This window comes from Tauraco erythrolophus, assembly GCF_009769465.1.
Source record: "Tauraco erythrolophus isolate bTauEry1 chromosome 30 unlocalized genomic scaffold, bTauEry1.pri scaffold_44_arrow_ctg1, whole genome shotgun sequence".
NCBI classification, from domain to species: domain Eukaryota; kingdom Metazoa; phylum Chordata; class Aves; order Musophagiformes; family Musophagidae; genus Tauraco; species Tauraco erythrolophus.
Window position 1 is genome coordinate 94,733 of NW_028238561.1, and position 18,580 is coordinate 113,312.

General features: G+C 67.6%; 4 protein-coding genes across 4 annotated transcripts; 3 read left to right on the plus strand and 1 right to left on the minus strand.

Moving 5' to 3' along the window:
* Positions 1–2,429: 2,429 nt before the first annotated feature.
* On the plus strand, positions 2,430–10,169 carry HDGF (heparin binding growth factor). The gene is made up of 6 exons (XM_086630370.1): positions 2,430–2,555; positions 8,890–8,966; positions 9,131–9,269; positions 9,383–9,565; positions 9,642–9,853; positions 9,994–10,169. Exons 1-6 carry the CDS (start codon positions 2,469–2,471, stop codon positions 9,998–10,000), a joined length of 705 nt encoding a protein of 234 aa, XP_086486496.1. The 5' UTR covers positions 2,430–2,468; the 3' UTR covers positions 10,001–10,169.
* Positions 10,170–11,697: 1,528 nt separating this feature from the next.
* On the plus strand, positions 11,698–12,785 carry MRPL24 (mitochondrial ribosomal protein L24). The gene is made up of 5 exons (XM_086630358.1): positions 11,698–11,877; positions 11,952–12,047; positions 12,156–12,259; positions 12,354–12,484; positions 12,573–12,785. Exons 1-5 carry the CDS (start codon positions 11,698–11,700, stop codon positions 12,707–12,709), a joined length of 648 nt encoding a protein of 215 aa, XP_086486484.1. The 3' UTR covers positions 12,710–12,785.
* On the minus strand, positions 12,752–15,335 carry METTL25B (methyltransferase like 25B). The gene is made up of 6 exons (XM_086630357.1): positions 15,210–15,335; positions 14,839–15,138; positions 14,183–14,245; positions 13,373–14,103; positions 13,104–13,291; positions 12,752–13,031 (listed from the first exon to the last, which is right to left on the minus strand). Exons 1-6 carry the CDS (start codon positions 15,312–15,314, stop codon positions 12,814–12,816), a joined length of 1,605 nt encoding a protein of 534 aa, XP_086486483.1. The 5' UTR covers positions 15,315–15,335; the 3' UTR covers positions 12,752–12,813.
* Positions 15,336–16,638: 1,303 nt separating this feature from the next.
* ISG20L2 (interferon stimulated exonuclease gene 20 like 2) lies at positions 16,639–18,284 on the plus strand. Its single transcript, XM_086630395.1, has 3 exons — positions 16,639–17,211; positions 17,438–17,638; positions 17,935–18,284. The coding sequence occupies exons 1-3, from the start codon at positions 16,639–16,641 to the stop codon at positions 18,046–18,048; spliced, it is 888 nt and encodes a 295-aa protein (XP_086486521.1). The 3' UTR covers positions 18,049–18,284.
* The last annotated feature ends 296 nt before the right edge of the window (positions 18,285–18,580 follow it).

Here is an 18,580-nt window from a genome sequence, read left to right on the forward strand (position 1 = left end):
ACTGGAAGGTGCTGGAAGGTCTCCCCAGAGCCTTCTCTTCTCCAGGCTGAACAGCCCCAACTCTCCCAGCCTGTCTCCAGAGCAGAGGTGCTCCAGCCCTCCGATCATCTTCATGGCCTCCTCTGGCCCCGCTCCAGCAGCTCCATGTCCTTCTGCTGTTGGGGCCCCCAGAGCTGAAGGCAGCACTGCAGGGGGGTCTCAGGAGAGTAGAGCAGAGGGGCAGAATCCCCTCCCTCGCCCTGCTGCCCACGCTGCTCTGGGTGCAGCCCAGGGCACAGCTGGCTCTCTGGGCTGCCAGGGCATGGTGCCGGCTCATGGCGAGAAGGCCCTGTCTGCGCCAGCCTTTCCTTGGGGCTGCACAGGAACCCCTTTCCCGGGACTGTGGGCCCCCCGTCCACCCGAAACGGCGAGCCGTTGTCTCGGCTGTGACACACGCATGTGTGCAGTGACCTGCAGGGTGAACCCCTCATCGAGGGGGCCCGGACCCCAACGGGTGTCATGGAGGTGGTTTTTTTCACCTTTCCCTTTCCAACTCCCCCCACCCGCTCTCCAAATCTAACAGAGACCAAACCAGGGAATGACACAGACAGGGATTTTTTTTGGGGATCAAGCCCCTGCTGCCCTCACTCCGCCACCAAAGCACCCCTTGGGCTGAAACCCCGGCATCTCCCCACCAGATTTATTTTTTATTTTTTCCCCGCTCCTTCACGAGTGTCTGGGTCTGCCGAAATGTAAAATCAGCGAGTTCCCGAGAAGTGCCACACGAGTGGGTTAAACTGCCCGAAGCCGAAGGCCATCCTCATCCTCCGGGGAGGAAAATCCACAAAAACCCCGGCAGAGGCAGGAGGGACCGAGTTTAAACGAGATCCTGCAGCGAGATCCTGCTCTCGCTGCGTGGAAGGAGGGAGAAACCTTTGTTTCCCTCTCCCTTTGTCCGCTTTTTCTACGGATTCCTCAGACCCGGGGTGCCCGGCGCTGGGCAGTGAGGTCCTGCCCTCAGCTGTGATTATTTATTTGTGTTCCTTTGTGGCTCATTAGGAGAAATTAAGCCAAGGAAAGCACGCTGGAGATGGAAAAAAAATAATCCAGCCCAGAACCTGGGTCGCAGCGGAGGTTCTGGTCTTGCAAATGACTTAATCTGTGCTTAATTTAATTGCAGGTGTTCTGCTGGGCACCCACGGAGGTCGGGAGGACCCAGCCTCGCCTGGCACCACGTCCCGAGCCTCGCCACCCTGGCAAGGAAATCCCCAGCACCCGGTTTTAGGCTGGTTTCAAACTTGACTGGTTTTAGGCTGAAGCTGGGCAGCGTTTCGCAGCAGCGCTGGGGGTGGAGGGACACCGAGGTGACACCGTGGTGACGATTTACTCATCTGGTGACTTACTCACCCCGTAACCCCCACCTCGAGCCCGGCCGGGCGGCCCCAACCGCCCCCCCTGGCACGCAAAGGTTTCCCTACACACCGAATTTTGCGTGCCGTGAGTAATCCCGGTACCTCCGGCGCGGGCTCTGCCAAACGGGGCGTTTCTAAAGAAAAATGCTTTAGGTAGGTGGGAGCGTGCCCGCTGCTTGGGCACGAAATGCCCCCGGTTTTTCATTTTTCTCCTTTTTTAAGGCTGGCTCCTTCTCCTACAAGGCGTTCAGCCGGGATGTGGAGTTTTGGGAATGCCACTACTCTGGGTTTACACCAGGTTTACACCAGACTCCTCCATTTCCAGGCTCGCCCGTGACCGGGCATCCCTCCGATGTCACGCCAGGGTGGCCGTGTCGGGCTGTGTCCCTGTTCCTCGTGATGTACCCACGATAATTCACCAAAATGGAGCCGGGGGTGCCCCCCTCTCCCCGCCACCCCCCTCCCCCCCGCCCCCCAGCCACCTGCAGCTGGGTGAATTTTTATTATTAATTGGGATTTTTGGGCTTGGTTCGGGTATGTCACCCCTAAACCCAACCCCACCGGGGTCCCACCTCCCCCCCCAGTCACCCGTGGGTGGCGGTGGGTGGGGGTGCGCGTGCAAGGCAGCGCTGCCGAGCCTCCGAGCGCATCCACCGGGAGGAAGAGGAGGAGGAGGAGGAGGAGGAGGGAGGAAGAGGGGGTGGGTGGGGGTGGCGGAGGGAGGGAGCAATTGAATTTCAAACACAAACAACCGCATGGGGCACGGACCCACCGCCGCCGCGCCGCGCCGCTCGTAGCACCGCGGGCCGGGGCCGCCGCCGCCCCCCGCCCCGGGCTCTCCGCCGGGCCCGCCGCGCTGGGGGGGTAGGAGAAGCCGCTGGTTCCCCTCCTCCCCCCCACCCCCCCCTTTCTTTTTTTTTTTGTATTCTCTCCTTTTTTTTTTTTTTTTTTTTTTTTTGCGCTAATCTTTGCTTCGCCGGGTTTCGCCTCCCAAACTTCATCCTTAACCCCCCCCCCCCCCCCCTTCCCTTTCCCCTACCCGCCCCCCCCCGTTCCCGGGAGGAGCCGCCAGCAAAGATGTCCCGGTCCAACCGGCAGAAGGAATACAAATGCGGGGACCTGGTCTTTGCCAAGATGAAGGGTTACCCGCACTGGCCTGCCCGGGTAAGGAACTGGGGGAAGCAAGGGGGGGGGGGGGGGCACGGGACCCACCGATTCCCCCTGCACCCCCCCGCGGGTGCTCCCCGTTGCATAACGCGGGCGGCCGCACGCCGCAGCCGGTGTCCCGGGGCCGGGGCGGGGGGGGGGGGGGGCGGCCGCACCGGGGTCAGGATTCCCGGGTGCAGGGGGGGGAGGGTGTTGGGGGGGGGGGGGGGGGCCTGCCGTTTTTTCGGTTGGATCCAACTTTACCGGCACCTTATGTAAGGCCGGGCCGCGCTCCCCGCGGTGGGAAAGTTGGGGGTTATTCGTTACCGGGGGGGGTGGGGGAGGGGAGGAGGCGCTTTCTGGTGGTTTTATGGCTTTGGGGGGGGGTTAATGTGTTGGAAAGGACGTCGCCGGCTGCCCTGGGCCCCTTTTGTGCTATTTCCCTGCGGGGGAGTGGGGGAAGGAGGCAGGTGGGGGGGTCACGGGGGGGCCCGCGTGGCTTTTGCCACCGCGTGGGAATGGGGACAACCCCCCCCCCCCCCCGGGGTGCTCCTCCTCGTTTCGGTCCCCACGGGGCAGGACGACCCCTCCCCGCCTCCCCCCCCCCCGGTGCGGAGGGATGAAGCCGGGACCTGGGCCGCATCCTGCACCGGAGCACGAGGCCGGCGCCAGCCCGCGCCTCCCCGCCCCCCCCCCCGGAATGACCCCCCCCCCGGCATTGCCCGGTGGGTCTAGGGGAGGGGGTCCCGTGGGGCCGCACCGTGCCCCCCCCCCCCCGCACCCCCCCTGGCTCCCCGCTCCATCGGGGTGCCGGCGGCGGGACCCACGCGAGGTGTCGGGGTCGCTCCCGCTCCGTGGACCTGCTGCTCCGCTTCACCGATGATTTGGGGGGACATGGGGGGGGGCTCAGCCCCCCCCCACCCCCCCCCCCCCACTCCTGGCTTCGCCAGCGGGTCCTTGAGCGTGCCCCCCCGGGTCCCGCGTGGCACCGGGGCCCCGGGTGCCAGGTGGGTGCCAGCGCTCGCCGGGGGTTTGGCTTTGAAAAATCGATCTAATTGCTGAGGATTTAGGTCGGGGGGGGGGGGGGACACACACGGACAGGTGCGGGGGCGTCAAGGTGGGGTGCCGGACTGGGGGGGGGGGGTGTTCCGGACTCGCCATGTGCCGGATTTACCCCCTCCACCCGGCTCGCTCCCACCGGAGCAGCGGTCCTGGGTGCCATGTGAATGTTGGGGGGGGGGGGGGGGGTCCCTGAGTATCTGGGGAGGGGGTTCAGTATCACAAGCTCGGCCTCCCCAGGGGTAAAACCCCTTGGCCACGCTCGCCGGGCGCCATCGGGGCCTGGTGGCGGCACGGCACTCGGCCGTGGGGCAGCTCCGGCTACGGAACACGTCGCTGGTTATTTTTAAGCGGTCGATGATGCCGTTTAAAATTTCCTTGGAGCATGTGTCCCCCCCCCCCTCACCACCAACCCCCCCACCCTCCCCGCCAGGCCTGGTCGCAAAACCCCAAATTATACCAAAATGGGGACAGCGGCTCCCCCCCCCCCATTGCCCATCCCCTCCTCCTTCCCCTCCTGAATAACTTTTGTTTGGTTTGTAGGGTTCTGGCGGGGAGGCCGCGGAGGGGGTGGGGAGGCGTCCGGATTTGGCACCGGCCTCCCAGCGCGCGGCTGAAAGCGGCTTTGCGAGGAGGAGCCAGAGGGATCCCTGGGAGCCCGGCGCCTGCTTCCACCATCGCTTCCCTTTTGGGGGGGGGGACACGATGCTCTCCTGGCCACCGACCCGCCGCTTCGTCCTCCTTTACCCGTCCCGGCGGGTTTGGCTCTGGTTCCCAAAAATCCCCGTCGATGGGTGCTCTGTGGCTACGGGGGGCAGGGACAAGGGGGGGGTGAAGCTGGATCGGGATTGTCCCGGTGGGTTTGGCCCTGGATCCCAAAAAGCTCCATTGATGGGTGCTCTGTGGGATAGGGATAAGGGGGGGATGAAGCCAGGTCGGGATTGTCCCGGCGGGTTTGGCTCTGGATCCCAAAAAGCCCTGTCGATGGGTGCTCCGTGGCTACGGGGGACAGGGACACAGTGGGGGGTGAAGCCGGGTTGGGATTTTCCCGGCAGGTTTGGCTCTGGTTCCCAAAAAACCCCATCGATGGGTGCTCCATGGGACAGGGACAAGGAGGGGGTGAAGCCGGGTCAGGATTGTCTCGGCAGGTTTGGGTCTGGATCCCAAAAAGCCCCATCGATGGGTGCTCCGTGGGACAGGGATAAGGGGGGGATGAAGCCGGGTCAGGATTGTCCCAGTGGGTTTGTCTGGATCCCAAAAAGCCCCATCGATGGGTGCTCTATGGCTACAGGGGACAGGGATAACAGGGTGGCGGGGGGGGTGAAGCCGGATCGGGATTGTCCTGGCGGGTTTGGCTCTGGATCCCAAAAAGCCCCATCGATGGGTGCTCTATGGCTACAGGGGACAGGGATAACGGGGTGGGGGGGTGGTGAAGCCGGATCGGGATTGTCCTGGCGGGTTTGGCTCTGGATCCCAAAAAAGCCCCATCGATGGGTGCTCCGTGGCTACGGGGCACAGGGATAATGGGGTGGGGGGGGGGGGTGAAGCCGGATCGGGGTTCGCGCGGCCTCGTGCCGGGCTGAGCTCCCGCAGACGGAATTAGCGCCTGCGTGCGCCGCGCGGGGCCGGGCCCGCTCGGGTTTCACGCCGCGCTCGGCTCCCGGCAGCCGCCTTCACCGCCACCATCATGGAAGGAACGTTCCGGGGCCTCTCGGGCAGGCGGGGAGCGGGTTTCCTCCTTCCAAAAGCAGCGGGAAGCCGGGGCAGGCTGCCCTCCCCGAGCCCGGCGGGATGCCAAGATGAACAGGGTGGGGGTTTTGGGGTGAGCCCCCCCCCCCCGCCCTCCCTGCGGTGACTAATGCCAGCGCGGGCCGGGGTGAAGCGGCAGAGTTTGTTTGCCCGTGACTAATCGGGTGCTGTGATGAAACGTTCCCCGGCCGCGCGTGGCGTTCGCTGGGATATTTGTTGCCGACCAGGTGTGGTTGGAGCAGGAAGAAATGGCGAGGGAAGAAATGGAGGGGGGAGAGCCGGAGGCACCGCGTTACTCCCTGGGATGATGCTCGTGGTGCCCCCCCCCCCCCAACCCGGGGAGACGGCGCCTGGCACCGTCCCCCAACGCCGATAGCTCAGTCCTCCCCTGCATGGAAACCTCTCCCTGGCAGAGGCAGCACCAAGTAAAGGGGAAACTGAGGCACGAAAGCGAGATGAGTCACCCGTGCCTGGAGCGGGAGCCTCTTCCCCTTGCAGGGTCTCCGCCACCGGGACCCCCGCCATCACCTGCCCCTTGGCACTTCCCTGCTGCCACGGCCGGATCCGCAGCCCTTCTTCCTTACAGCCCGTGACTTATTTACGGCCCGCCGGGACGGTGTGGGAGCGCGGCAGGGACCGGTGCGCCAGCCCAGGGGCTGGCACCGTGCCGGGGGGTCCCGGCACCGCTGGCATCCCCCTCTCTGAGCATCTACTGGTCCTGTCACCGGGCATTTGATGGGGGCAGAGTGGGGGTGGAGGTCTCTTCGCCGCTGGGCTGGACCCGTCCGTCTGCTTTGCCGCTCTTTGGAGGAGAAACAGGGCAGTTTGGTGGCGGGGGCAGAGGGGGCCAGGGCTGCCCGGTGCTGGGAGAAGCCCACTGCCACAGGGCTGTGCCCCGGTGGCGTGCCAGCGAGGCCAGGCGAGCTCGGTGCCCGGGCCTTAGTGATGGGGGCTCAGCGATGTCCTCAAAGCCCTGGGTGGGTGCGTGGCTGCGGTCGTGGGACATGGGGGTGCCCCAGACCCCCAGCCCGGCTGCGTGTGCCCCCTCCCGTGCTTTTCCAGCCGCGTGTGACCCACGTGAACGAATTCCATGAATTCCCCCTTCCTGACAGCCGGCTCCTGTTCGCCAGCCTTCGTCCAGCAATGGGGAAACTGAGGCAGGGGGTGGGTTGCTCCCAGCCTTGCTCCGCTCGTGCTCTGCGGACCAGTTGCAAAGGTCAAGTGCAGAGGTTGGGGGCAGAGTCCACGCCAGGGTACGTGCCCGTCCCTCCCCTGCCACGCTCCAGAGCTTTCCCTCCGGGGGGGCCCAACCCAGCTTCATGTTTCCAGACACCCGCACCCCCCGCAGCCTCATGAGCCGCAGGTCCCCGGGCAAGGACAGGCTGGTGACACTGGTGCCACTCGGGCACACGTGTACTTTAACCGACCCCCCCCTCCCTTGCCACCTCTCCGGTGAGCAACAGGGATGGACAAACAGACATCGGACAAACAGATGGCAGTGCCTCCAGCCCCGGCTCCCCGTCATGGGGGGGTCTCCAGGGGGGAGCTTCCCCCCCCCAGCTCTCTGGCAAGAGCGAAGCCCTCGTGGCCACCTTGGCTCCCGGGGACGGTGGGCTTTGGGCAGCGCAAGCCCCACGCCAGGGTTTTGGGAAGGGTTCCCTCCTCCGGCGCCTGCCCGCGCTATCGGTGCCCGCAGCAGGGTATCTCGCCCGCCTCCCCGTATCTCCTCGTGCCTGTTTCCCCACCTGCCCCTGTGGATAGAGATGCCACGTCCCTTTCTCCGGAGGTGGAGGTTTGGGTGGAGAAGGGGCAGATAAGGGGCTGTCGCTCGCGGGGCCGGGCTGGGCGGTGGGTCCCGGCTGCCACGTACATCGTGGCAGAGACATGAGTTTACCCGGGCACCGGGCGCGCCGCTGCCTGTCCCTTAGCCGTGCCACGAGGATGGTTCTTGGCGTGGGCATGGGGGACAGGCAGTGGTGCGCTCAGGGACCACGGTGCCATGAGGCAGCCATCCCCGCTGCCCTCGATGCCGTGGGTGCCATGGGGCTGTGGGTGGGCAGGGGTCTCAGCGGGTTGGTGAGACCAACCTTTGCACCAGCGAGGACTGTCCCCACGTGCCCCATTCCTGCCCATGATACACCTCCCTAAATTCGGGGGTGCCGGATGGGGGGTGTGGGGGGCCTCAGGGCAGGATGGTGATGCCAGGAGCCCTGGGGGAACTGGGCAGATGTGCGTCACCCGTCCCAAAACACACCCTTGATCTGGGAAGGTGGATGCGGGACAGCCCGGCTGCCTCAAACCACAGCTGGGCAGCGGGGATGGCACGGAGGCGCATCCCACCCTGGTGCAGCTCTCCGGAACGGGCACTGTGCACGGGACATCACACCGACTGCCCCCACCCCACCCGGCTGCCCCTGGGGCCGTGCTGGCATTACCACCCGGCACAATGGCATATGGTATTCCTGGATGTCAAGGAATGAAGCTGCTCAGTATTCCCAGCTTTGGGAATGAAACTAGGAGAAACCCTGGATCAGGTTGACCCTCGAGCGTCGCGTTCGAGATGGGTCAGTGACATGCTGGGAAAAAGGGGGGAAAAAAACCCCCGTGGCAGCCCTGCTGCCAGCAGCCTGGCTCTGCGCTGGCCCGGCCAGCTGGGGAAACTGAGGCTGGGCGAGCTGGGGGAGTGGCAGTGACTTCGCAGAGGTCGTGCCGTGAGTCAGCAGCGCGCTGGGAATGGGACCCGGCACCTCGGCCACTGGCACTGGCACCTTCCTGCCCGGTGACGTGTTGGCACCCGCCCCGAGACCCCCACCTGCATCCTCCCTCGGTTCCTTCCAGCTCCCTTGGAGGATTTCTCGGGGAATTTATGGCTGTGCTTCTCACGCTGGCTGGAGCGGGGGGAGGTTTTATTTTTAGACGCTATAAAAAGCAGCCGGAGTCGCTTTCGCTCTATTCCCGCTTGGCGCCTCGGGAATATTCCCGCTCAGTGAAACGGCACCTGCCAGCAGGGTCAGTGCCGGCTGCTCCCGGACCCCCGTGGTCCTCACCGTGCTGTCCCCCCATGACCAGTGACCCTGTTTTGGCTGCGGGGGTCCCAGCAGCAAGACAGCATCACCGGGCACCCCGACACCTCCCGGCTTTTTCCTCCTACACCCCGATCCGGGGCTGGAAGCGACGCCTCTGGCTTCACCGGCGCCACCGGCACGCCTCGCGCGCGAATTTGCTGAGCTAAATATGTCCGAGCCAGTCTAGACAAGAGCTTACGGCGGCCGCTCCTCGGCCGTGCCCACGGCGGGGGGGAGAAGGTGGGCACCCGCTGACCCGGCACCAGTGGGCACAGCCGCTTGTTTTATGTTCTGGCCCGTGGCATCGCCGGCCGGTGGGTGAATTCCTGAGGAATACTGTTTTCCTCCCTCCCTGGGCTGTGTGGGGTGGTTGGATGCGGTGTGCCCGACACCCGTGTCCCAGTGGGTGACGGCCCGGTGCTGGGGGCAGCTGGGGCTGTGCCCTCCCCAATTCTCACGCCATCCTTTGTGTCGCGCAGATTGATGAGATGCCGGAAGCTGCGGTAAAATCCTCCTCCAATAAATACCAAGTCTTCTTCTTTGGGACCCACGAAACGTGAGTGGGGCCCCAGAACAAGCGGGAGATGGGGCCGAGGGGGGCACGGACCCAGAGACCCCTCCGTGGGGCAGCGCTGCTGACGGCCCCGGGGGTTTTGGGGAGAGGTGAGACCCCTCTGGCTGCCATCCCTCACCGCTTCCCTCCCTGTCTCCCCTGAGCAGGGCGTTCCTGGGGCCCAAGGACCTCTTCCCCTATGAAGAATGCAAGGAGAAGTTCGGGAAACCCAACAAACGGAAAGGGTTCAGCGAAGGGTTGTGGGAGATCGAGAACAATCCCACCGTCAAAGCCTCCGGTTACCAGGTGGGTCACGAGCTGGAGGGGTCCCAGCACCTCGCATCCCCCTCCGGCCACCTCCTTCTCCCCGTTCCGTCTTCCCAGTTCCCTGACCGTGAGTCTCCCGGTGTCCCCTCCAGCCCACCCAGAAGAAGACCTGTCCCGAGGACGCCGAGCCGGAGCGGGAGCCGGAGGGCGACGGGGAGAAGAAGGGCAACGCGGAGGGCAGCAGCGATGAGGAGGGGAAGCTGGTGATCGACGAGCAGTCCAAGGAGAAGAACGAGAAAGGCGGGATCAAGCGGAAAGCGGAAGATGCTTTGGAGGTAGGGGGGCGCCGGGATGGGGATGCGGGTATGGGGGGGTCCGAGGCTGGGCTGAGCCGAGCTCCCCCCCACCCAGGACTCCCCTAAACGCACCAAGGAGGCGGAGGGGCAGGAAGGGGAGAAGAAGGTAGACAACGAAGAGGTCTCCAAGGAGGAGCCGAAACCCAACCCAACCGAAGGGGAGAAGGAGAAGAACAGCGACGCCGCCGGCGTGCCGGACGCCAACGAAGCCAAGCAGGAGAGCAAGGAGAAGGCGGGCACGGAGGAGGTCAGAGACCACAAGGAGAGGTGAGGGCGATGCGGTGACCCCCGTCCCCAACAGCCGGGCTCCTCCCTGCCCACCCCGGGCACGGTGGTGCGGAGAGGGGGGGATCCTGGTGCCACGGGATCCGTGACCGAGCGCCCGGGTCTTTTCTTGGCTCCCGCAGCCTGTAGCGGCCTCCCCGGTGAGCTGATCGTCCCGCCTGCCCCTTCCCCGCTGGGCTCCCTGGGTGCTGCCCCGTCTCGCCCTCGTCGGCTCGTCGCGTTCGCGGCTCCGGATCAGAGAAACCGAAAATTAAATTTAAAAACCACAAAAAAAAAAAAAAAAAAAAAGAGGGAGAAATGAAGAGAAACCCGGTAACACGAACCCCTGAAGCGACCTGCATCTCCTGGCCCCGCCGTGGCGGGCGCGTGCTTTGTATTAGCGATTTCTTTCTAGGGGGCTGATGAGTTGATTTGAAATAAAAGCGATTCCTGCCTTTTTAAAGCGCTTCCGACGGCGTCTCCGGGCCCCTTCCCACCGCGCTGGCCGTTTCGGGCTGCCCTAACCCCGCGGCACCGGGGGGCTGCTGCCGGAGAGCGGCTCTGGCATCCCCCTGGCAGCTTCGATTTGGTTTTTTGCTATTTTTTTTTCCTTTTTTTTTTTTCTTTGTTTATTTTTTTCCTTTGGTTTTTTTTTGGTTTTGTTTTTCTTTGTGTTTTTTTTTTTTTTCCTTCGGAAACGCAGGAACAGATGGGAGCAAACAGGGACCTGCGCCTTGTCCCCAGGGGTAGATGGGGTTGAACGAGGGAGAAGGGAAGAGGCGAGGGGAAGGATTTTGCAGGGAAAATATTTAATAATATGGAAAAAAACCCACGATTTTGCAAGAAAGCGACGGTGCCCGGGAGACGAGGGGCTCCGCTGCGGCCCGGCTCGGTACGGAGCTGCACCTCCGCCGCGTCCCGGTGCCAGGACGGGCTCCGGGAGGGGATCCTTTGGCCCCGGGAGCGGGCACGGCGGCTCCCGCCGCAGAAAATGGAGCCCTGGCCGGCTGCCAGCCCCGCCGCGGGAACTACAACTCCCAGCGGCCCGGGCGGGGCGGCCCCCGCCGCCACCGCGGGGCCCGGGCCGGCCGTGGGGAGCGCCCGCAGGGCCCGAGGAACGCCCGGGCCTCGGGGGAGCCGCCGTCCCGGGGCAGCGGGGAGTGACCGGGGCCGCCCCGCAGCTCGGCCCGGGCGGCTCCGCGGCCTACCGGGACACAGGGGGGACTACAACTCCCGGCGTGCCTCGCGGCCCCGTGTTACCCGCACGCGGCCGCTCCCAGGATGCATCGCGCCCCCCCAAAAAAAAGGGGGGGGGGGGGCCGTGGCTTCGGACTACAGCTCCCGGCGTGCCCCGCGCCGCCCGCCCGCCCGGACTACGCGTCCCGGCGTGCCCCGCGCGCCGACCCCTGCGCGGCGGGAGCGGCCGCGGGACGCGGAGGTGAGGACGAGGGGGGGGGTGCTCTGTGGGATGCCCGGGCCCCCTTCGAGGGGTCGGGGGGGCTCCGCCGGGGGCCTGGGCCCCCTTCGAGGGGTCGGGGGGACTCTGCGGGACGCCCGTGTCGCCTTTGGTGGGGGGGGGGGGGAGGGCTCCGCGGGACACCTGGGTACCCTTAGGGGGGTGGGGGGGCTCTGCCGGGCCATGGGTTCCCTTTGAGGGGTGGGGGGGCTCTGCGGGACGCCCGGGTCCCATTTGAGGGGGAACTCGTCTCTATGGGACACCTGGGTTCCCCCCCACCCCCCCATCCAAGGCACGTCACTCTGGGCGGCACGAGGTGGGGTCCTGGGGGGCACAAGGCCCCCCCCGACACCCCCCCCACCCCCCCTTCTCCCCCAGCCCCCGCGGCACCATGCGCCTCTCGGCCCTGCTGTGCGCGGCGCGGCCGCGGCTGCCCCCCGGTTACCGGCACGGCACGTGGCGCCCCGACACCGCCGCTGCCCAACGCCGCAACCCCCCGGGGTTGCGCCGCCGCAAGATCTTCGTGGAGCCCATCGCCAGGGAGGACTGGAAGGTGTTTCGGGGCGACACGGTGAGTCCCTCCCGCCATCCCCGGGCCCCCCCAGGCTGAGGGGCACCCCCCGACCCCCCCTCTTTGTGCCACAGGTCCAGGTGCTCACTGGGAAGGACGCGGGGAAGCAGGCGATGGTCACCCAGGTGGTACGAGCCCGCAACTGGGTGGTGGTGGAAGGGCTGAACACGGTGAGGCTGGAGCTGGTGCTGGGGGGCAGGGGAGGCTGCCGTGCCACGGCGGTGGCGGGAGGGGGGCACAGAGGCTGCCAGTAACCCCCCCCCCCCATCCCATGGCAGCACTACCGCTACGTCAACCGCACCGCCAAGTACGCCGGGACCTACATCGCCAGCGAGGCGCCGCTGCTGCTCAGCCAGATCTCCCTGGTGGACCCCGAGGACCGGTAACGGCGGCGTGGGAGGGCGAGGGGACCCCCCCTACCCTGGCACCGAGTCCTCTGCCCCCTCCCTGCCGCCACAAACGCTCGGTGCCGGCAGGAAGCCGACGGAGGTGCAATGGCGGTACACGGAGGAGGGCGAGCGCGTCCGCGTCTCCCTGCGCAGCGGCCGCATCATTCCCTTGCCGCTGCGGCAGCGCTGGGATGGCATCGTGCCGGAGCAGTGGATCGGTGAGTGGGCATGGGGGGGTGGGCAGCTGCCAGGGGGGACACATGGACCCCCTCCAGAGGGGCTCAGCGTCCCCGTGGCTGCGCACAGACGGCCCGAAGGACACGGCGGTGGAGGACGCGCTGGACAAGACATACCGGCCGGCCCTGAAGACCTTCGAGGAGGAGATCATGGACGCCATGGGGATCGTGGAGACGCGCAGGGCCAAGAAATCCTACTGGTATTAACTGGGAGGGGATACTGGGGGAAGACCAGAACCCCCCCAGGGCTGCAATAAAGATGCCATTTTATTTTCCCACCTCACTCGCACTCAGACGCACAAATCCTGGATTTATTGTGCTCCGTGCCCGGCACTGGGAGCCAGGGGGCTCTGCCCATCTGCGGGGGGCTCTGCCCACCCCGCATCTTCCTCCTCCTCCTCCTCCTCCTCACTGCTGCCCTCCTCCAGACCTGCCAGCGCCGTGCCCAGCGGGGCACGCGCAGCCACCAGCACCAGGTTGCGCGGAGAGAACCGGGGGTCGAAGAGCGGGACGAGGGCGCACTGGAAACCTGCCGGGAAGCGGGAATTCCGAGTCGGTACCAGCACCGCCAGCACCGCCCCGCTGCCACCTCAGTGCCCACCTTGCTCCCGCAGGTAGAGCAGGCGGTCGAGGAGGATGAGGGTCTCCACCAGCGGGGCCAGCAGCAGGGTGAGGCTGAAGAAAGCCACCACCTTGTGCTGCTGTGCCAGCATGGCCGCCACGGCTTCCGACTCCACTGGCACGGCGGCCGGATCCAGCCCCACGCGGGGCAGCCCCAGGCGGGCATACCTGTGGGATAACAGTGTCCAGAGGGCGAAGAGAGGAGGATGGGGGGCACAAAAGGGTGTCGTCCCCCCACCCCAAACTCACTGGGAGAAGCTGAGGGCATGTGCCGCCTTCACCGTCTGCACCCCCGGGCGCTTCCTGCCGGGATCAGCCGCCCGGATGAGGGTCTCGAGGACGGCGCGGTAGCAGTGGGCACGGAGGCGCCCGCTCTCCCCGCTCAACCGCCCCGCGTACTCCTCCAGCGCGTGGCACGCCGCTTCCCGTGCCCGGTAGGAGAGCTGGTGGCCCGGTAAAGCGGCTACCCAGGTGCTCAGCGGGTAGCCAGGTGGGCAACCAGGGCACTCCGGCGCAGCGGACAGCTTCATGTAGCAGCAGCCCACCGAGGCGACAGCAGCCACGGCGGGGCTGCGGGCAAAGTGGCGCAGCAGCGCGGGGCTGAGGTCGCCGCAGGCGTGGAGCCCCGTCACCAGCACCCGCTGCCCCCCCTCGGACCCCTCCGTGCCCCCCAGCGGGTTCCGGGCGGCAGGGCCGGGCACCGGGGGGGTGGCGGGCAGCAGGAATTCACCCCAGGGAGCAGCGGGGTCCAGGCGGCCAGCGACGTGGCGTGGGGCACGGGGGGTGAGGGGGCACGGCGGGTGCTGGGGGGGGTGCTGGCACTGCCGGGGGGGCCCCTCGGTTCCCGGCGCCCCCTTTTTCCGTAGCTCCCGCAGCAGCTCCTGATCGAAGCGCTCCGCTGCGCCCGCCAGGCGGCCGTCACCTTCCACCGCCGTGACGGAGAAGCCGAGGCCGAAGGCCAGGAAGCGCGAGAGGTGGCCCTGGGGGGTGGGGGGCACACATGACACCCCCCCAGGGACCCCCCCGGGACCCCCCACCCTTGGCACCCCCTGCTCCTACCTGCCCCGCTCCGACGTCCACCACGCGGTCGCAGCCGGTGGCCCGGCTCAGCCGCCGCAGCAGCTGCGGGAGAGGAGGGGGTCAAGGGAGGGGGTTGGGGGGGGGATTTAGGGGAGTTTGGGGGGGTCCCGGCGTGGGGGGGCGATCTGGGGGATCATGGGGTGGGGGGGGATTTGGGGGGGTTTGAGAGGGTCGGGGGGAGAAGCTGGGGGGGTTGGGGGGGGTTGCAGGGTGGTGGGAGATTTGGGGGGATCAGGGGTTGGGGGGGTGATTTGGGAGGGTCCCGGGGCGGGGGGAGGCTGAGGGGGTTTGGGAGAGTCATGAGGTGGGGGGGCTAGGGGGGGATTTGGGGGGGTTGCGGGGTGGGGGGAGGCTGGGAGGGTCGCGGGGTGATGGGGGATTTGAGGGGGTTGGGGGGGTGATGTGGGGGGGTTTGGGAGGGTCGTGGGGGGGGAGGAAGCTGGGAGGGTTGGGGGGGTTGCAGGGTGGTGGGAGGTTTGGGGGGGTCGGGGGGGCGATTTGGGGGGGTCCCGGGGTGGGGGGAGGCTGGGGGCGTTTGGGAGGGTCGTGAGGTGGGGGGGGTTTGGGGGGGTCGCGGGGTGGGGGGGGCTGGGGGAGGATTTTTGGGGTTTTGGGGGCGGGGGGGGGGCACCCACCTTCCCCAGGCGCCGGATCTCGTGCTGCTTTTTGGGCTTGACGTGGCGGCGCAGCAGCGGGGGCAGGCGGGGGCTCTGGCAGGGGGGGCGCGGGGCCCCCCCCGGGTGCCCGCGGGGGAAGGCGAGGGCGCGGGCGGCGGCGGCGAAGGCCAGGAGGGAGAGGGGCCAGGTGGCCCCCGGCCCCCCCCCGCCACCACCCCGGCCCCCCAGGAGCGCGGCCAGCTGCGGGGGGGGGGCGGTGGCCAGGGCGGCCTGCCAGGGCGGGGGGAGCTGTGCCCACAGCCCCTCGGCGAAGAAGTCCTGTGGGGAGGGGGGGTCAGTGTGGGGGGGGGGGGGGTCAGTGGGGGGTGGGAGGGGTGGGGGGCACTCACGATGATGTAAGCGTCGAGCAGCGGCCGGTAGAGCGTCAGGAGGCGGATGATGTCAGCCGCGCGCTGCTGCTCCCGCTGCAGGGCGGGGCCCGGGGGGGCGGCCATGGCGGGGCCTGGGGGTGGCGGGGGTGGGCACCCCTGGGGTGTCTGACGTCACCCTGGAGCTCTGACATCACCCCGGGGTGTCTGATGTCACCCTGGGGCAGCTGATGTCACCTTGTGGTGTCTGACATCGCCGCCAGGGCTCTGACGTCACCCCGAGGTGATGTCACCCTGGGGCTCTGATGTCAGCCCAGGGTGTCTGACATCACCCTGGGGCTCTGATGTCACACACGGGGTGTCTGACGTCACCCTGGGGCTCTGACATCACCCTAGGGTGTCTGTTGTCACCCCTGGGGCTCTGACGTCACCCTGGGGTGTCTGACATCGCCTCCAGGGCTCTGACGTCACCCCGAGGTGATGTCACCCTGGGGCTCTGACGTCACACCCAGGGTGTCTAACGTCACCCCCAGGGCTCTGAGGTCACCCCTGGGGCTCTGACGTCACCCCAGGGTGTCTGACATCACCTCTAGGGCTGCAATGTCAGATAATGATGATGTCATGACCACCCCAGGATGCCTCCTGCCTGCTCTGGCAGTGACCTCACAGGGCTGTCACGTCATCAGGCCCTAACAGCTCTCGGTGGCCATGACATCACCGGGCGGTGACAGCCCGTGAGGGTGCGAATTCCCCTCCCACAGCCATGATGTCACCTGGCGGTGACGTCACCCAGTGAGGCACCTCCCACAGCCATGACATCACCAGGCCATGACATCACGCAGGGGTGCAACCCACCCTCCTGCAGCCATGACGTCACCAGGCCATGCCATGACATCACCCAGGGGTGAAATTCACCCTCCTGCAGCCATGATGTCACCAGGCCACGCCATGACATCGCCCAGGGATGCAATTCACCCCCTCCCACAGCCATGACGTCACCAGGCCACGGCATTACCCCGTGCAGCGCCCCCTGCGGCCGTGACGTCACCACGCAGCTCCCACAACCCTCCCGACGCGCCCCCCGCCGGGCAGCGCCCAGGAGCTGTGACGCCGCGCCGGGCCCTGCCTGACGTCACCCGAGACGTCAGCACCCCCAGCCCGCCCAGACCATAGAGCCGCCCCCGCCGGCGGCCCAGAGCGGCCCCGCGCGCCACTCACCGCGCGGGCCCCGCCGACTTCCCGGAGCCGCGCGCCAGCGCGCAGGCGCACTGCGTCACTACCGCCCGGCGGCGGGGAGAGGTGGAGCGAACCGCGCGCATGCGCGCTAGCGGCGCCGGCCACGCGCCGCTCCGCCGCGCGGTCAACTTCCGCTTCCGGCGGTTGCCGAGGTGACGGGGGGGGGGCGGCGGGGCCTGTCCGGGGTCCCCCCGCCGCCCCGCCGGGCCCCGCCATGGCGGATCTGATCCTCAACGTCGACTTCGCCCCCTCCGAGCGCCCCGCGAAGAAGGAGCCCGGTAACCGGAAGCACAAGAGGTTCCTGCGGCGGCGGCGGGTGCTGGAGCGGCGGGGCGCGCCGAGGCAGAGGCCGCTGCCGCCCGGGAGGGGCTCGCAGAAGCAGCCGGGCCCCCGCGGCGGCAGGAAGGAGGCGGCGGAGAGCGGCGCGGGGAAGCGGAGCTCCGTCCGGCCCGAAGCCGGCAGGCCCGCCGCCCAGCCGCGGAACGGCTCCGCCGGGCACCGATTTCCCGTGAAAACGAAGGCGGCGGCGAAGAGAAACCGCAAAGCCCCCGCGCTGCCCCCCGCGCCCACTAAATTGGTGGCCATAGACTGCGAGATGGTGGGCACGGGGCCCGGCGGCCGCACCAGCGCCCTGGCCCGCTGCAGCATCGTGGGCTACCAGGGCGACGTGGTGTACGACCGGTACATCCGCCCCACCGCCCCCATCGTGGACTACCGCACCCGCTGGAGCGGCATCCGGCGGCAGCACATGGCCGACGCCGTCCCCTTCGGCACGGCCCAGCGGGAGGTGCGCCCCGCCGCCCCCGCCCGCCTTCCCGGGGGTCGGGTCCTTCATCCCGGGGGGGTTTGGGGGGGTCTGTGGTGCCCCCGGTGCCGGCAGGGGCACCTGTGCCATCTCACCACCATCCAGGGGTGTGGGGCAGGCTCTGCTGTGGGGCACAAACTTCCCGCGGGGCATGGGGCGGGCTGCCGGGTGGCTTAAACCCTCACCACCTCCTCCTCTTCCTCCTCAGATCCTGCGGATCCTCTCCGGGAAGGTCGTGGTGGGCCACGCCATCTACAACGACTTCAAGGCGCTCAAGTACTTCCACCCCGAAGCGCTGACGCGGGACACGTCCAAAATCCCGCTGCTGAACCGCAGGGGGGGCTTCCCCGAGGACACCCCCATCTCCCTGAAGCGCCTCGCCAAGGAGCTGCTGCACCAGGACATCCAGGTGGGGTGGCCGGAGCCTCCTCCCCCAGCTCGGGGGCTGGGGCACGGGGTGGAGACCCTCCCGTGTGCCACTGGGGTGATGACAGGAGGGAGGGGGTGCACCCCCAGGGAAAGGTTGGGGTTCCACACACTGTCCTGAGACTGGGGCACTGCACCCCATGCCTCAGTTTCCCCTTCTCTGGAAGCCAGCCTGCAGGAGGAGGCAGCCCCGCAGCATCGGGGAGGCTTTTTTCCCTCTCAGCTGGTGTCAGAGCGGTGGCTCAGCCTCTGCCCACCCCCCATGTGTGCCCCCAACAGGTCGGGAAGAGCGGCCACTCCTCGGTGGAGGACGCCCGAGCCACCATGGAGCTCTACAAGGTGGTGGAGGCCGAGTGGGAGCAACACCTGCTGCTGCACCCTGCACAGGAGTGACGGGCACTGTACCCAGAGGGGCCCAGCACCCGCGGGCAGGAGCAGCGAGCGCCCCGGGGCCGCTCCGTCCGGCCAAGTGAGGCAGCGGGCACGGAGAAACGGTGGGAACGCAGTGCCAGGCGCAGCCGTCCCTCGTCCCGGTGCCCCTGACGTGCCTTGTTACGCCACGGCCATTCCGCTCCGTCCTCCCGCAGGGTGAGGAGGGCGAGCTGGGGCCAGCCTGTGCCTTGCCGGGGTGGGGGTCTCTCTCCGTGCCCCCCCAGGAACACCTCAGTGCTGCCCAAGGTGCCGGTAACACTGCGGGGCTGCTGGGGCTCCGTCTGCGCTCCCTGCTGGCACAGACCCATTCCCTGGTGGAATCGGTGCCCGTGGTGGGCTCCTTCCCCTCCCGGTTCTCCCCACCTTGCAAAACTACCTCTGGCAAGGCAGGCACCTCCAAAGGTGGTGGAGGGAGTGGGAGCGGGCAGTGCCCGGCAGGCATGGAGCCGATCCAACCGGAAAGTCCCCGCAGTGATTTGGGAGCTGCGCCCCG

Excerpts from the sequence above, each read along its gene's own strand:
- HDGF (XM_086630370.1), top strand. The coding sequence starts at position 2,469 with ATGTCCCGGTCCAACCGGCAGAAGGAATACAAATGCGGGGACCTGGTC. Across the intron at positions 2,556-8,889 it reads ACCCGCACTGGCCTGCCCGG|ATTGATGAGATGCCGGAAGC; the intron begins GTAAGGAACTGG and ends TGTGTCGCGCAG. Across the intron at positions 9,270-9,382 it reads TCAAAGCCTCCGGTTACCAG|CCCACCCAGAAGAAGACCTG; the intron begins GTGGGTCACGAG and ends TGTCCCCTCCAG.
- MRPL24 (XM_086630358.1), top strand. The coding sequence starts at position 11,698 with ATGCGCCTCTCGGCCCTGCTGTGCGCGGCGCGGCCGCGGCTGCCCCCC. Across the intron at positions 11,878-11,951 it reads AGGTGTTTCGGGGCGACACG|GTCCAGGTGCTCACTGGGAA; the intron begins GTGAGTCCCTCC and ends TTTGTGCCACAG. Across the intron at positions 12,485-12,572 it reads CGTGCCGGAGCAGTGGATCG|ACGGCCCGAAGGACACGGCG; the intron begins GTGAGTGGGCAT and ends GGCTGCGCACAG.
- METTL25B (XM_086630357.1), bottom strand. The coding sequence starts at position 15,314 with ATGGCCGCCCCCCCGGGCCCCGCCCTGCAGCGGGAGCAGCAGCGCGCG. Across the intron at positions 15,139-15,209 it reads TGCTCGACGCTTACATCATC|GACTTCTTCGCCGAGGGGCT; the intron begins GTGAGTGCCCCC and ends CCCTCCCCACAG. Across the intron at positions 13,292-13,372 it reads CATGCCCTCAGCTTCTCCCA|GTATGCCCGCCTGGGGCTGC; the intron begins GTGAGTTTGGGG and ends GTTATCCCACAG.
- ISG20L2 (XM_086630395.1), top strand. The coding sequence starts at position 16,639 with ATGGCGGATCTGATCCTCAACGTCGACTTCGCCCCCTCCGAGCGCCCC. Across the intron at positions 17,212-17,437 it reads TCGGCACGGCCCAGCGGGAG|ATCCTGCGGATCCTCTCCGG; the intron begins GTGCGCCCCGCC and ends CTTCCTCCTCAG. Across the intron at positions 17,639-17,934 it reads TGCTGCACCAGGACATCCAG|GTCGGGAAGAGCGGCCACTC; the intron begins GTGGGGTGGCCG and ends TGCCCCCAACAG.